The sequence below is a fragment of the Phacochoerus africanus genome, chromosome 16 (genome assembly GCF_016906955.1).
Source record: "Phacochoerus africanus isolate WHEZ1 chromosome 16, ROS_Pafr_v1, whole genome shotgun sequence".
Taxonomy (NCBI): domain Eukaryota; kingdom Metazoa; phylum Chordata; class Mammalia; order Artiodactyla; family Suidae; genus Phacochoerus; species Phacochoerus africanus.
Genome location: NC_062559.1, coordinates 54,003,568 through 54,020,821, shown reverse-complemented (window position 1 = coordinate 54,020,821; position 17,254 = coordinate 54,003,568). Strand labels below are relative to the sequence as shown.

At 41.5% G+C, this 17,254-nt stretch overlaps 1 protein-coding gene across 1 annotated transcript in view; it reads left to right on the top strand.

Moving 5' to 3' along the window:
* The window catches only part of SUGCT (succinyl-CoA:glutarate-CoA transferase), a 650,574-nt gene that overhangs the window by 224,426 nt on the left and 408,894 nt on the right, over positions 1–17,254 (top strand). Inside the window, exon 10 of the mRNA XM_047763177.1 lies at positions 17,024–17,095. Within this exon, the coding sequence (XP_047619133.1) occupies positions 17,024–17,095 (72 nt within the window). The remainder of the gene's footprint in view (positions 1–17,023; positions 17,096–17,254) is intronic.

The window sequence follows — 17,254 nt, the reverse complement described above, 5'->3', positions numbered from 1 at the left end:
GGCAGAGCAGACTCCAACAGACTTGGGTTCTCGTCTTGGTTTTTTATTTAACGGTGTTCAGCTAAGCTGCTGTATTCTCTGAGACCTGAATCTTATGAGTAAAGTGGAATAACAATCCATATTTTGTAGGCTTGTTGGAAGAATGAGATTACGCATGTAAATTACCAAGCATAGAGTCAGACCCAATAGTAGGTGCTCCATGAATGGGGCCATTATAATTATTTACAAAAAACCCACGGTAATAATTGAACTGAGCGCCTGAGGATACTATGTCTTTACAGAGTAGCATTACTTAGCTACATAAAGAACAAAGGTCAGTGTTCTCAGAAACTCATGTAGCTGAGCATTACCTCTCAGCCAAAAGAAACATATTGCAGAGAAAGTGGTTGTAAAAGCTGTGTTCTATTTATACATCATGAAGGTGTTGTGAACTCCGGAGCCACATTTTAAGTATCGTGTGTGTGTGAGGCTCTCTTGTCTCTTACCTTATAAAATGCCCTCGTTTTAAATGTCTCTAAGTGCATGTACACATATAAAAAATAGCCCCAAACACTCATATTAAACTAAGCAAGATCTTCTAGACCAGACCACTTTCTTTTTCACTGTTTCTATTGTAGTCCTCTTATCAGGATTTCATGTTTGATCTTAAAAGTCACAGAATTTAAGAGCTGGAAGGGACCCGTCCAGCACCCTAAATTTATAAGTGAGGGAACTGTGACCTACGAAGTTTAAGTGATTGCATCAGGTCGTGTAGAAAGCCAGTATCAGAATCCTGTTCTCCTGTCTCTAAGAGAGAACATTCAGGGAAGAGGCGTGATAACTGGATCCAGACAAAATTGAAGGAGAGGTGGCCTGGGGTTCTACAAGGTGACCCTCAGCATACACGTGTGCGACATTCAACACAGAGCTGAACGAAAAGATTGGGTAAGGCTGGTGCTGGGGATCCGTACCCGGTGGCAGAGGCTGGCCCTTGTGAACTTACCCTGATGGCCCCAAACCCCACTGATCAGGGAGAAGAGGATATTGGTTATGCTCAGGTAGTATATACCTAAGCATTCGGTTTGAACTATAAAGTCAAGCATCAGGTTGCTCTCAAGCAGTGGGGTAGTAGATTCAAAGCCAGAAAAGCAGTAGCACCCTGGCTCCAGGAGGATCTGCTAGTTAATAATGTCTTGACGAGGAGTTCTCTTCATGGCTCAGTGGTTAACGAATCCGACTAGGAACCATGAGGTTGCGGGTTCGGTCCCTGCCCTTGCTCAGTGGGTTAAGGATCTGGCGTTGCCGTGAGCTGTGGTGTAGGTTGCAGACGCGGCTCGGATCCCGCGTGGCTGTGGCTCTGGCGTAGGCCGGTGGCTACGGCTCGGATTCGACCCCTAGCCTGGGAACCTCCATATGCCGCGAGAGCGGCTCAAGAAAATGGCAAAAAGACAAAAAAAAAAAAAAGAAAAAAAGTCTTGACGAAATTGCCTACCTTTCAGTGCTTCAGTCTCCTCAGCCATGATTTTATAATACTACCTGTGTCTTATGCTTGTGTTGACAAACAAGATGATTCATGAAATGAATTTAGCACAGACTCTGGCACATTAGGAACCACTTGGTAAAGAACAGTTCTCACTGTAATTCCATGTGATCAAGTCTATTTATGGTGGGAGGTATGTTACAGGGAGAAAGTTCTCTCCCTTCAGAAAGTACTCAGAGAATTTATTGGGTTCTCAGAGTCCTAGCAAAGTCACCCACAGTATAGGGATAACATTCTGGTCTAGGATAAAAAGGGTACTTAGAGAAGCTGAGGCAAAAACTTGTTTCCTGAGCTGGGCAGCAAGGTAGTTGTTTAGTATTTTTGAGGAGGGCAGCGTAGGGACTGTTGCCCTTTCCAGCATATACAGATGAGCTGGTTATATCTCAGACTCAAGAGATTCAGACTCTAAGACAAATTTCACTGACCTTATCCTGACTAGACTCAAAGATTATTGGTGGACGTCACTTCTGGTCTCTTATACAAAGATAACCTTTAAATAACACCAGGTTAATATCTGTTGGTTTTAGCTACTTTATAACTTACTGATGGCCAGTAAACCTCTTCTACATATGGCATTTTCTAAAGATTTTTTCCCCCTACTGCTCCACAATGAATTTTTAACTGATATGATGACAACTGCAGCTGTATTTACAGTTTAGTTCAAAACACTGCTCCAGGTTTCAATAAGGCCATATAAAAATCCATCTGAACCTCAAATGCCTGAGCAACCAATTTGTCCTTACCATCAATTTATGATGTATTCCAAGTGACATGGAAATATATGGTTCTCCTTAGCTCTTTACATGTCTTAATTTCTGTCCTTTGATCGTGGAGTTTTATGGGAAATCTCTGCAACCTGAAGCAGCTTAAGGGGGTAAATCATGGCGCATGACAAGCTCCAAGCCTGTGCATTGACGATTAGGAGATAAGATGCAGATAAATTCACAAATAATAGGAAACATTTATTTTTATGTTTCTTATGTTTGCCCATATTCTTCCTGGAATGTACACATAGGCATTGAAAATTAAAGCCAAAATACAACCGTAAAAATAAAATGTTGAAATGAAATGAGATATAAGACATTTAGTTTCATTAGCCCTCCCTCTTTTCCCTTCATCGGCAAAGGTCATAAGAGTTTACATTAGACGTTTTGAGATTATTCGTATGTCTCCCCTGGGCCTAATATTAAACCCAGAAGAAATGCCAGGTGCACAATAGATATGTATCAAATGAATGAGTACTGGTGGCTTGAAGAAACATTCTGGGACAGGAATAGCTTATTAAATCTGGGGAAGTTTGGATGTCTTGTGGTATGTACTAAATGTGCTCTTTTATTTCTCTTAGTAAGAGAATCTGTCTGATGAAATAAAATAATATCTGTGAATTCTTTATAAATTATAATATGCTCTGCTGAAAGTAGGCCTTGTCAGTACTTTGGGAACGTGGAAAGACCACACCCTTTGAGGAGGGACCAGAGTCTAGAAATAAGGACTACACTGAACTAGACCAGCTATAACAAAGACTAAAGCCTCTTCTTGATGAGATCAAGGTATTCAAGAAATTCCAGGAATACCCTGGATATTTGAATATCCAATTTCAAGGAATTCAACCTGCCTGTCAGAACAAAGCTCGACAGAAACATCCTGGAATTTTATAGAAAGCGTAATCCAGAGCCTTTAAGGCAACATCATCCTTTATAATGTTTGACACACATTTGTAGACATGTGGAAAAGCTGGAAAAGGTGATTAATAAGGAAGATAAAAAATAATCAGTTGAAGCAGACACAGAGATGTTACAGTCACTGGAATTGATAGGGACTTCAAAACTATAATCATGGCTAATATGTTGAAAAATAGAGAAAAAGATGGACCAATGATGATAAAAAGATAGGATATTTCAACAGAAATATGAAATGAATTAGTGGACATTAAAGAATACCAAAACATATCTGAAATTCAAACCCACTAGATAGATTTAACCATAGATTGTACACAGCAAGACAGAATTCGTGAATTCATAGAGAAGTCAATAAAAAAAATCCATACTAAAGTTCCAGATAGAAAAAAAGAATGGGAAGAGGCCTCCAGAGTCTCTAGCTTTCTTCATTCTTTTTTCTTTTTTGGCTAGATAATTTAAAATGACTTGTCTTTGAGTTCACTGACTCTTTCTTCTGTCTGTTAAGTCTGTTGTTCAACTTAATGAACAGTAAATTATAGCGAATTTTTCAATTCAATTATTCCATTCTTCAGTTCCAAAATATCAGTTTCGTTCCCCTTTGTTTTTTTCAGTCTTCTTGCTAATAGTCTCATTTTATTCATGCATAGTTTCTCTGAGCATTTTGGGAACATCTTTGCGATGGTTATTTAGAATTCTTTGTCAAGTCATTCACAGCAACCTTTTTTTGGGGGGGGGTCAGTTTCTGTAGAATCATTTTGTTTCTTTGATTGAGCCATGCTTCTCCGTTTCTTCATGTGCCTTATAATGTTCTGTTGGGCTCCAGGCATCTGAAAAAACGCAGCCACCTCTCCAGTATTTATGGGCTGGCTTTGTAAAGGAGAAGACATTTACCAGTTAGCCTGGCTAGAGAATCTGGAGGCCTCTTAAACCTTTTTGGTGAATACATCTTTTTTGGACTGGGGTGTGTACATTTGCAATTAGAGAGATTTGCCATTTTCTCTCTTTTTTTTCCTCCCATATTTGGCCTTTTTTTTTTTTTTTAATGATAGTCAATTTACAATGTTCTGTCAACTTCTGCTGTATGGCACTGACTCAGTTTTACATATATAATATGAGAAAAAGAATGCCAGTTTCTCTTTTCAGAAGTTCACAATCTCTTCCTCCCTCCAGTGTCTATCTGCAGTACTGCAGGTTCTCTAGGAGTGCAGCAAATTCCCAACAGTCTTTTATTCTCAGCACCCCCCAGGCACCTAGTGTATGTTGTGTCATGTCAGTGCTCTGAGACTGGAGAGACAGAAACCAGCCCCTTGAGCAGTGCCCCAAAGAGCTGGAATATTGGACACACACCTGACTCTTGTCCTCCCCCTTTGAGTGAGAGGCCACTTTGCTATATTGGTTTCTGTCTGTTGTGCTGTGGATCCTCTGGCATAGTAGCATGCCACCCAGCTTTCTCTTTTTTTTCTCAGCAGCCCTCTGGCATCTGTCCTTTAAGTTCTCTGAGGCAGGTGAAGCAGAAACCAGTCCCTCAGGAAGTCCCCAGAAAATCTGGAACGTTGTACACATGTTCCAATTATTTTCCTTCCCAGGGAGAATCTAGGAGTTGGGGTTTTCGCCCACTTTTTCCAAAGTCAGCCGGGGGAGGTATGATGGTGCGGGCTAGTCCAGGTCCTTGCCTTTGTTCTCAGCAGCCCACACCCAAACACCCTTTCCCGTTAGCTCTTAGGTTCAGGCAAGAGAGAAACCAGTTCCTCAGGCAGCCTCTCCAAAAGTCAGCACATTGGACCTACGTTTCCATCCTTTGTTTTCCTTCCCAGGGAGAAGCCAGCAGCTGAGCACTTTCTCCCAATAACGATGCGCCGAGTTGGGTGGGGGTGGGCTACGACAAGCGAGTGCCACAGTTTTCCTACCAGGTTCGATGTGGCTGGTTTCACCTAGAGACCTGGGGTACAGGACGCTGTCAGCCATGTTTGGGATTTCTTACAAAGGGAACTTGTCTAAATATTATTGGGGGAAAGAGGGTCTGGGGCTTCCTCTTCTGCCGCTTTGCTGATGTCACCCCACGTTGGGTTCTCTCTTGAAGGGAGATCTTATTGGTTCATTCCCGTTACTGCCTTCTTAATTATTATTGTTGTTACCATCATTTTATATTAGTGTTTTAGATTGACTCATATATATTTTATTTTCTCGCTATCCCTTTTTGTATCGTGTTATTTCTAGGTTCAGTATCCTACTTTCTAAGGTAAATGTTTTTTAGAAATGACTTTGGTGAGGATATGGTGCTGATAAACTCCCTAACTTTATTAGTCTAAAAATGACTTTACTTCAAGATTATTCTTTCTGAATAGTTTAGTTAACTACAAAAATCCTGTGTTGACATTTATTATGTCTCAACATTATGCCTGACTTCTGTAATTGCTGTAGAGGTTTCTGCTACTGGTGCAAATGACATTCTTAAAATGGACAGATTACTTTTTTATTTGGATGATTTTAATACCCATGCTGTGACTCTGATTGTCTTCAATTTTATTATGGTTTATCTAGATGGCATTTCTTCTTATTTGTTCCACTTGGGATCCATTGAGTTTACAGAATTAATCCTGGATATTTCTCAGGATTATCTTTTCATCTGTTTCCTCTCTCCTGTTTTCTCTGTTCTCTCCATCCATAACTCCATTTGGATATTGTAAGTTTAACCTCTTTGTCTCTTAATATCATTTTTATATTTTTGATCTCTTCTTCTTTCTGCTGAATTCTAGCTAATTTTTAAAAAGCTGTATTCCCAGCAACAGTTGTCCTTTCAGCTTTCTGATAAGTTCCATAACCTGTCCACTGAGTTTTAAATTCTTTTTTTTTTGTCTTTTTGCTATTTCTTTGGGCCGCTCCCGCGGCATATGGAGATTCCCAGGCTAGGGGTCCAATCGGAGCTGTAGCCACTGGCCTACGCCAGAGCCACAGCAACGCGGGATCCGAGCCGCGTCTGCAACCTACACCACAGCTCACGGCAACGCCGGATCGTTAACCCACTGAGCAAGGGCAGGGATTGAACCCGCAACCTCATGGTTCCTAGTCGGATTCGTTAACCACTGCGCCACGACGGGAACTCCGAGTTTTAAATTTTAACTGTATTTTTATTTTTAAAAATTTTATCTTACTATTTTAAAAATGCACCTTTTTTTGAGCATAACTTATACTTTTTTCATATGCCTGGATCTATCCCTCATTTAAGAAACATTTTAGCCATGAGTATTTTATGTTTTATGCTTGGAAACACTGTTGGCTGGAGATCTTGTGATTCTGATTCTGCTTTTTATTGTTTCTGCCAAATCCTGCTCATGGCAGCTTATCCCTTGTATATTGCATAGCGTTGGCTTGTGGGCTCGGAGGCAGTTGACCTGTCTAGTATAATCCCTTTCAGTTTAGGCTGAGGGTGTCCTTCCAGGCAGAGCTTGTATTTACTTCTTGTGTCGCACCCTGAAGGACTTAATAGAAAATGGGGACCTTTTTTTGGCTTTTGCTGTTCAGACCCTACAGATAAGTTTGAGTCTCTTTAAGGAAAAACCATGATAAAATTATTCAGGGAAGTCTTTTTTTACCTTTTCTCATCAGTGGGTCCTTCTCATTTACACTTTTCCTGGTGGGATAGCCCTTTATGTGTTCCAGCTTTATGACGGTTTTTCCTGCATGGTTTCTCAACCTGTTCCAGGCCAGGTTTAGATGGCACTTAAGTAGTTGAGTTTTGATTACCAACTTGGAAGAATTTAGTGCCAGAGCATGGAAGTGGGTCAGTGTGACAAAGAGAAATCCTGTAGAAGTCATGATTGAATCTTTGGGAGTGAGTGAGGTCACAGAGCTGAAGGAGGAGGAGTAGAAAGAGAGGTTGACTGAGAGAAAAGCCCAGAAATCCCACAGAGTACGAGGAATTGGAATTGGAAGGAAGTTAGATTGCATCGTTTCTCTCCAGGGCAAAACAGGAGAAAGTGGCTAGCCGGGGCAAGAAGATCAAAAAAAGTGAGAACTTTGAGAAGAAATATGCTGATTAAGATGTCCCTTGCAAGTGGTTTTGGTGAGGTGCTGAATTGGAGCCATCCCAGGCACGGAAGAGGGGGGTGGCTGAAGGGCTGGGAATGGAAGCAGAGAGACTGCTATCTGAGAGCAAAGTAACTTATTATCTGTAATTCAGTAATTAAAAGCTGCCTTTTAGCAGGATGTGTAGCGAAGGTCCTGAGGAGCTTCCTCTGGTCTCTGTAGCTGTCATTCTCTGCTAAGAACCCCTGATGAATAAGATTTCATGATCACTTTTTAAAAACCACCTTCTCTAAATAATCAGCTATCATATTTAAAAAACTGACTTTATGGAGTGGGAAATATGGATTAAGGTAAAATAAATTAACATTCTTTTGGCGTTTAGCCAAAGCCTTCATTTAGGGACTTGCAAACAATTTCAAATGTAGTTTATTCTTTAGGGGATAGTATTACATCAAACTTTAAATAAATCAGTTAATTTGTGAAGCTACCTCTGAAGAACATGAAAGATCACACTCTGTAGGTACTTCCGGATGTGTCAGCAGGATCCTTGCTCCTGTATAGGCTGGACAGTTCGCCCGGCCCTTTTCAGACTTTCCTGTGGAGCACTCTTCTGGGAGAAATTAGTTGGTATTCCTAACAAAAAGGTTTTATGATCATGCTAACTTGGGAAACTCCTTTTAAAAAAATTCTAGGTCTCTTTTGGGAGATTCATAAATTTACTAGTACATTAAGGGTTTTGAAGAGTAGAGTGAAAAAAGCTGTTGGAGTTCCCCTTGTGGCTCAGTGGGTTAAGAACCTGATAGACTGTCCGTGAGGATGTGGGTTCGATCCCTGGCATCACTCAGTGGCCTGAGGATCCAGCGTTGCCACAAGCGTCGTCAGGTCGGTCGCAGATGTGGCTCAGATCTGGTGTTGCTGTGGCTGTGGTGTAGACCTGCAGCTGCAGCTCCGATTTCACCCTTAGCCTGGGAACCTCCATATGCTGCCAGTGTGGCTGAAAAAGAAAAATAAACCAACAAAAGCTGTCGAAGTTGCATTTCTCAAACTTATTTGAGTGAAGAAAAGAAAAAGTTTGTGTGTGTGGTGCTGAGAGAGAAAAAGAAAGGGGAGATTGTTATGAACACTTTATGGAACAGTGTTTGTGGAGATAATTTGGGAAATGCTAGTTTAGAATCTTCAGTAAAAAAAACTTTCAAATAAATATAAGGTCCTCCTATATGTCAGGCCCTGTGCAAAGCAAATAGTTCATAAGTCCGTGAAATAGACCCAGCCTTTCTCTTCACCTCTCCCCCAGTCCCCACTGTGCTCCCCCAGTCCCCACCAGGCGAGAGAACTCCAGTCCCATGTTGATCCTGAATTTGCATCATGTGGTGCAGTTTAGAAAATCTAAGATTAAACCTTTTTTGGTTCTACAAACAGAAATGTAGTCAAGCTAATTCTGATAAACAGGGATGGGGTGGATAAGAGGAGGCTCTTATAAAGCTACAGAGATTTTTCAGAAACAGCAGTCCCTATTTTTTCCATGAGAATCGGGATGCCATCAGGCCTGGGGCAGTTGCTATCTGTTGCTTTAGTACGGTCTGGCCTTTTCTCTCAGTTTTATTTTAGTCTTTCTGAGGCTTTCTTACTTACTTAAGCCTAACATGGTCATTGCAGCCCCATGTCAAGCTGAGGTAGCTGATTCCTGCTCGGTGAATCTGTTGGTCGGCTTGGGCGTGGCCGTGTCCACACGATTCTGGTCGACCAGGGATGAGGAAGGGTCAGTCACACCATGTGCTTCTTCCGGGGAGCCTGGGGTGGAGTGGAAACTCAACAGTTTAATGTGATTGGGATGAAGAACTTTATTGTTTGAGGAGACAGGCGATGATAAATTATTTCCAGCACATTCTATCATGCGCAAACATTCTTAACTCGCTCCCACCTTTATTTACCGAGAGCGAATCCCAGAGGAGCTAAAATACAGCAATTATTCAAATAGGGAAAGAAACTCTAAAATGAAACAGAATCTCCTGTTACCCTTGACTTTTTAGCTCATATGACCTGTTAATGTTGGCAGAGGTCATAGAAACACCAAATATCTTTTCTCAAGTGATTATGGAGATGAGAAAAGAGTTATTGCTTTCTTCACCTTTTGACCCACTGGAAGGACTTACTGAAAATTTTTTTCAGGTTGTTTTGGAAGAATGCTTCTAATGGCTCTGATGTTAAATTACTTTGGAAGGGATAACTTCCTAGTTTGTCTAAATTTTGATGCAAAAGAGCCTACATGACACTCCCAGGACCTCAGCTGTGGTGTATACACCCGTGTGAGTGAGTCCAAGTCTTTTGGGTCAGCGGTGATTGAACCTGGAATGTACAGAATAATATTCAGAGTGCCTGTTGCTTTTGATGGTATTTCATGAAATGGAAATAGTTGAGGGCCATTTTGAGACCTCAGTCCTCTAGCAAGTCAGCATAACTCCCTCTGCTGAAGAAGCCTGGTCTCCTTTTGCCCTGCTCCTTTTAGCCACACACAGAAGGGTCTCCCGACCTTTCCACTGAGATTCAGGCTTAGCTCAGTTTCCACATTCATGAAGACTTGAGACGAGAGCTAATTAACCCGTTCTCAATTCTATCAATTTTGCCTTCTAATCTTTAGTTTCCCAGGGAGAGAATTCATTGATCATTTAGTCTGCAAGGATTCTGGCTTCTTAATATAGTTATTTCTCACTGTGTAGTAGCAACTTACCATTCCGGTATCTACCCAACCTCGCCTGCATGTTAGACGGCCTGAGGTAGGCTGCCAGGTCCTGGTCACTGGGGAAGGGGAATGAGCCCCTCAAAGAACGGGCTCAGACCCTGGGAGATGGCGGGTTCATCAAGGCTGCTTGTAGCCTCCACCTCTCTGTCACTTTCCTTAGCTAGAAATGTCTGTAAATATTTAAGAGGGAGTCTTCCCCTAAGCTTCTTTCTGACCATGGTGGTGACTCGTTTTAGATATGTGGGTATCCCACGAGGGCTACATTTCACTTACTCCTGTGAATTAGCAGGTGTTAACCATACACGCTTGTTCTCCACTGCGTAAGTGGAGTAGCCACTCGTTCTTCCCACCGTCTTTGGGCCAAGCCCAAAGATGTTTTGAGAATCAGTGGACTTGAGATTCCAAGCCTCTGTACAGGAACCCATTTTATGTGTGGATGGAAAATAAATTTTATTTCCAGTTAATGTTCAATTCCTTGGTAGTAGCTACCTGGGGTGTTCGCTACTTTTAGTACTTGGTACTCTATGGAAAGAATACTAAGGCTGATCTTGTATGCTTCAAGACGGAGCGCCAGAGTTACACATGTCTGCCAGGGGTACCAGACTGGGGTGATGATTGTGAAATTGTTGGTTAGAGGAGGTGGCAGTACGAATGTGTCCCTGACGGTCCTGCACTAGGGTGAGATGCTAGGAGATTTCTCCTCACCATCCTACAAGGTGACAACTTCCTTGCCTCCAAACACCATGATGAGCTAAGAGACTCTTGGCTTTGCACATTAGGGAGCTAAAGGAAGAGGTCTTTCAGCCACCTAAATGGCCTCTGAAGATGCGAGGGCTGTCTGTCTTGTGAATGGGCTAAATTTTGACGATGGTAAAATGAATAAGTACGTAATTAGGAGGACTGAGTCATTCATCGTTCCAACTACAAGATACCTCTGGAACTCCTAATGGATTTCTATTCTCCATCTCACCTTAAACTTATCTTCACCCTTAAATTTAGGCAGTAATCTGGGTGGAAGGGAGTTTGGCGTGGGTGTCGAGTCTTCGTGTGTTTGCCATTACCAGTGGGCCCTCGTGTTTGGGCCCCTGACACTTCCTTATCCTTCCTACTTCATGCTTCCCAGTTTTGCCATCAAGGCTTTTGTGCAGTATGTCTTGAATTACGTAGTTTTCTGTGATCCAGGGTTCACACCTCAGCCTTGATCTGACAAAGTGTAGTAAACTTCTACTAGGTCAGATATTGCCGGAGATGCCGCGTGTAGCTGCAGAGGGCTCTAAGTAGCCTTTGCCTGTGTATCTCAGGAGTCAGCTGCCCACTGTAGGACTCAGAAGAATTAGTCTATCAACATTTCTTATTTCTTTCCCCACTTATACTCCATCCTTTGTCTCGCTGAATACTTTCCTAAACCTTGCTTATTCAAACTTTTAATACTCTGGGCTGAAGTTCTGTCACCTGGACCTGTGACCCAGTGCCTCTTCAGGTCTAGTGGGCAGCTCCAATGTCAGGCCTTCCCCTCGGCCCAGTCTCACTGTGTGTGCTCTATGTTTTGTCAGTGATAAATCCTGAGATATGATAGAGTTAAAGGATGTTTGGAAAACCTTATTGGCAATCCACTCTCTAATCCACTTTACAGTAATTTTCTTAGTATATTTCACTTCGAGGTGAAATGGTGCGGTAACAGCATGGATTGAGTTCTGGTCTATGAATGCTTTTTACAGTCTTAGATAAAATGTAGGCTCATTGTCAGAAATGGTATTTTCGTGTTGGGTACATAACGAGTGTGGAACTATGATTGTTGTAGCATGTGTGTGAGATAAAAACAAAGAGCACTGAAAAAATGCTTAAGATGGTCAAGAAATTTTTACCTTGAAGTGCTCCTGAAAAGTCAGTATAGACTCTTCTCCAGAATTTTTTTTGTTGTTAGTTTCCATTAAATAGTGGGTGCTTTTGGCAGGTTATTCTAAGTAATCTGGTTTAATATTCTTTATATCTCAATTAGCTCACAATCACCAAAACCAGTTTCTAATACATACTTTCCAAGAAAAATAACTTCATGTGCATTTTACATTATGTCCAAGATACATGATAGCTGCCTTCTTGAATAACAGCAGGCTTTCCTCACAAAGGACTTGTTTTATAAGAAAAATAGTATCCATTGATAATTTGTGAAGAGTATAAAAATAGGACAGTTTCTATTTCTCTTCTTTCCCTTGCCTCCATACCTACTATCAGGAACCGAGTGATTAAAAGTCCTAAATATGTTTGATTTGAAATGGGATTTAATTTATTTGAAGGATCTCAAGAATATTTTTGAACATTCAGACTTCCTATGGAATTGGAAAATCCTGACCTGGATGTGGGGTGGCAGGAAATCAGTGCAGAATTTTGCCTCCAAGGCTATTTATCCTAGAGTTCAGGACAAGGGCTTGTATCTAGAAATCAGTGTTCAAAATGGATTATTCCCTATAAAGAAATGTGTAGACAGAGCCAGATAGGTAGTAGGAGAAATTAGGGGCTCCTGGGCTCTTTTACTGCTTGTTACACAGTTCCATCCCATAGAAGACACTGCTCTTGAGCTGTAAGCAGTGTGTACCTCAGTGCCATCTGGCTCAGCCGGCTCCAGCACCACAAGGTGAACTGAGCTATTAGTGGTAGGAAATAGCGCTCTATATTTGTCACGATGTCCTAGCACAGACCCAAAGTCAGGAACTGCTTGACATTCCAGAAGCATTCTCATGGCAATGAGTTAAACTTCATGGAATGTCTCTTTCCAGTGGATGATGAAATCATTTAGCAATGGTTACCTTTTGTGGAAGAAAATCTTGTTAAAAATTAAGTAGCTCCAGGAGGATCTGAAGTTTGTACTCCTGTCTTTGAAGTAGATTTAACTACCAGCCAGAGAAAATATTAATGCATCAATACGGTAGTTTGAGAGGGTGATGCAGTAAATTCCAGTTTTCCTTTTTCCCCCTTTCCACTTGATTATCTGATAATATATTGAGTTGATGCTGACTTACAGGGATCCTTCCCTAGTTTTGATTTTCGTTAGCTCAGTGATGAAGACATCGTCAGAGCAGGTTTGTATAGCTGGATGCTCAGAAAGCAAGTTGATCTGGGAATCAATAGAAACTTCCACAAGCAATGGGAATTCTAGATCGGCTCTTTTATTTCTCTGCATTCATGTGTGCTTTTGTTTTCTCTGCTCCTATACCCTATTGGTAACATCTTGCAAAACTACAGTACAGTGTCTCGACCAGAATATTGCCACTGATACAATCGAGATACAGAGCATTATCATCGCCGCGAGGATGCTTTTTTCTTTTTTTAAAAATTAACTTCTGGGAGCAGTTTTAGGTTCTAAATCGAACAGAAGGTGCGAAGATTTTTCCATGCACCTCCCCCCGCCACCTGCATGCACCACCTTCACATGTGCGGTTGCTATGCCTACGCTGATAAATTATGATCATCCAAGCCCATGGGGTTGCCCATCCTATGGATTTGGACAAATGACGTTTATCTACCATTATAGTATCATACAAACTATTTTTGCCACCCTGAAAATGCTCTATATGCTGCCTGTTTACCTCTTCCTCTCCCTAACCTCTGGAAACTGCTTATGTCCTTTTTGCTGTGTCCATAGTTTTGCCTTTTAAGGACTGTCCTATAGTTGGGCGTCATACATTATGTTGCCTTTTTAGATGGGCTTCTTAGTAACATGCCTTTGAAGTTTCTCCATGTCTTTTCATGGCTTGGCAGTTCACTTCCTTTTAGAACAGAGTCACACTCCATTTTCTGAACGTACACCAGTGCACCTACCCATTCGTCTGCTAAAGGACGTCTCCTCATCAAATGGCCCTTGGCCATACTCTTGGTGTTTTCTTCTGATCACATGCTCTCACTTTTTGTAATACGGAAGAGCTGAGAATTTTCCAGATCTGTAATTTCAACTTCCTTTTTGCTCGCCTTTAACTTGTACTATCTTAGATTTATTTATATTGTACCTTAAACCGTCAGGAGGAGCCACGTCACACCTTTAACATTTTGCTTAGAAATAGCTTACATTAAATATCCAGTTTCTTCACTTGCAAGTTCTACTTTCCACAGAACATGAGCACCTGAACGCAGTTCAGCTGAGTTCTTTGCCACGTTGTACCAAGGCTCACCTTTCCTCCAGATTCCAAATCATGCTGTTCGTGTAGTTTAAGAAACACCAACGCTTTATATATGTTTGGTTAGTTCGTCTGGCTGTGCCTATGGCATGTGGAAGTCCTCCAGCCAGTGATCAAAACTGGCCATCCAAGCCACTGCAGTGACAACACTAGATCCTTAACCCACGGCTCCACAAGAGAACTCCAAGAAATGCTAATGCATTATATATAACACTAATTTTGCTTTTGCTGGTGGGTAAGGGAATGTAAACATTTAAAATAGTTCATGTAATGTCTTAGAAGCATTGATTCCCAAATCAAGCAAAAATGTAAACAGAAGAAAACCTGACTATAGTGTTTTCCTTGAGACCCATTTTAGCCACAACTTTATTATACAGAAGCAATCATTTGAGAAATTTATTAACATTCTATAACCATTTATTAATTGTGTCACATTCTTCAGATAACATATAGTAGGAAGAAGGAAAGAAAAAATACAGTCTATCAACTCCAGTCTAGCAGCATTCTACAACAGAACTTTTGATAGAAAGTTGATAGAGGAGTTCCCATAATGGCGCACCGGAAACGAATCCGACTAGGAACCGAGGTTGTGGGTTCGATCCCTGGCTTCGCTCAGTGGGTTAAGGATCTGGTGTTGCCATGAGCTGTGGTGTAGGTCGCAGACACAGCTCGGATCTGGCATTGCTGTGGCTGTGGCGTAGGCTGGCAGCTGTAGCTCTGATTGGACCCCTAGCCTGGGAACCTCCACATGCAGAGTGTGCAGCCCTCAAAAGACAAAAGACCAAAAAAAAAGGAAGTTGATAGAAACGTTCTTTATGTTGACTGTCTCTGGCTACTAACCACATGTGACTATTGAATGCTTAACATGCAGCTAGTATGTCAGTGGAACTGAACTGTTAATCTTTCTTAATAACAGCTTTGTTGAAATATAACTCACATGCTATAAAGTGAGCCATTAAAACTGTATGATTCAGTGGTTTTTAGTGTATTCAGAGTGGTGCAGCCATTTCCTCAGTCAATTTTGTAACATTTTCATTGCCCCAGCAAGCAAGCCAGGACTCACGCTGTCACTCTCCAGACTTCTTCAACTGCCTCAGCCGTAGGCAGCCACGAATTTTCCGATCTTGGACATTTCATTTAACTGGAATCACAATTTGTTGTCTTTTGTGTTGGGCTCATTTAGTTTTGGTTTATTTGAATTTAATACTCACATGTGACTGGTGGCTACCACAAGAAACAGGGGAAGTAAAAGACCAAACACAGATGCTTAAATGATGCTGGAGTTTGGGAGAAGATGGTCCTGTAAAGGGCATGAGGAAACAGGTCATGGCGATTGGAGCCCAGGCAGAGCCTAGAGGAGGGTGGTTAACAGGAGCAAGTAACACAGCGGGGCAAGAAAGAAGAGGCTCATGCAGTGGTGGGGTGGGAAGCCTGAGGACAAAGGGTTGGTGAAGAAGCGGTGCTTTTGTCTTATTTAGAGATGGAGGGAGGAAGAAGATGTCACGATAACTTGAGAGGGTGTCAGGATGGATGCACATTTTCCTTTATTGCTGTCAATGTTTTCCGTGTGAGTATGAGCTTATATGTGGGCGGAAGAGAAGGGTCCAGTGGAAATGAAGGCGTGAAAGATGGTCGAGCAGGATTCTGAAGGATGCGCGTGAAGGCAGTACTAAGGTCATTCGCCTATAGAGGTAAAACCCTGCCAAGCAAGATGCCAGGTCTCTCTCTTAAAGGCAGGAAGAACAAGTAGGTGAAGATACAGAGCAGTTTTCACAGAGAAAGAGAGAAAACAAAAGGAAAGCACTTACCTGAAGAAGGTGGGACTGAGGCCTTGGGAGGGTAAAGTTTGGCTCCTCCGACCATCACTGTGAACAAATATGGGGAAAGGGATGCAGAAGAGCTCTCCAGAGAGGCCAGCACTATGGGAAATGGCAGCATCAATTACTTATATGTCTGCAGCTGTCCAAATGAACATGCATCCTAAAAGCAACAAACGTTTTCAGGGACATAAAGCCACCTGAGGTCCAGAGATCCAGAGGTGTAATTTTTCACTTACCAGAAAGTGAAAATTACCCAAAAGTTTACATCTGAGATTCTCAAAGGTGAAATATAGCTTCATTCCTCATCCTCTTGCCTCCACTCTCCTTTCTTTTCTCCTCTCTCCTTCCTTCTGTCTTTCCTTTCTTTGTTTCCATCTAGTCTTAAACTTTGTAGAAAACAATGCACCATCATCGTTCTCTCTGCCCTGCAAGAAAAACTGGAAACAAAAAAAACACAAAGCTTTGGGAAAATCAACAATAATCTGGACTATAATGATAAAGAATTTCATGTTATGAGTTGTAATAAAATTCCAATATTTTCTGGAGTTCCCATCGTGGCTCAGTTGTTGACGAATCCGACTAGGAACCATGAGATTGTGGGTTCCATCCCTGGCCTTGCTCAGTGGGTTAAGGATCTGGCATTGCTGTCGGCTGTGGTGTAGGTTGCAGACGCGGCTTGGATCCCTTGTTGCTGTGGTTGTGGTGTAGGCCGGTGGCTATAGCTCTGATTTGACCCCTGGCCTGGGAACCTCCATATGCCACAGGAGCGGCCCAAGAAATGGCAAAAAGACAAAAAAAAAAAATCCAATGTTTTCTTTATTTTTATAAGCCCCTCTCCTCTCCAACCCCTTCCTCCAAAGTTATAACAGTTGAAGAGCCAGGATGTGCTTTGAAAACATCAAATGACAATTATGCAAATACAAGTGACAAATATACTAATTAGTTGATATTGACTTAATATTACTTTATAAGAAGCTTTCTATATAAAAGTTTGAGAATTTAAAGCCAATTTTTTATGGTATTCTTAATATATAAAATTATATACTTATGAATGTGTTTGTTTATTTTAGGCTTTTAAAACCAAGGATGGATATCTTGTAGTTGGAGCAGGAAATAACCAACAGTTTGCTACTGTGTGCAAGGTAACCTGTAACATTTGGGATGGGCAGATAATATATGCAATAGCTCATTTTGCATAAACCTGGGAAAATTCAAGTTTACCTACAACAGTGTGGCTAAATCTTTAGTCAAGATTGTCTGTATTAGCACTTAAAAGTATGCTCTTTTAACACTTATAAAAG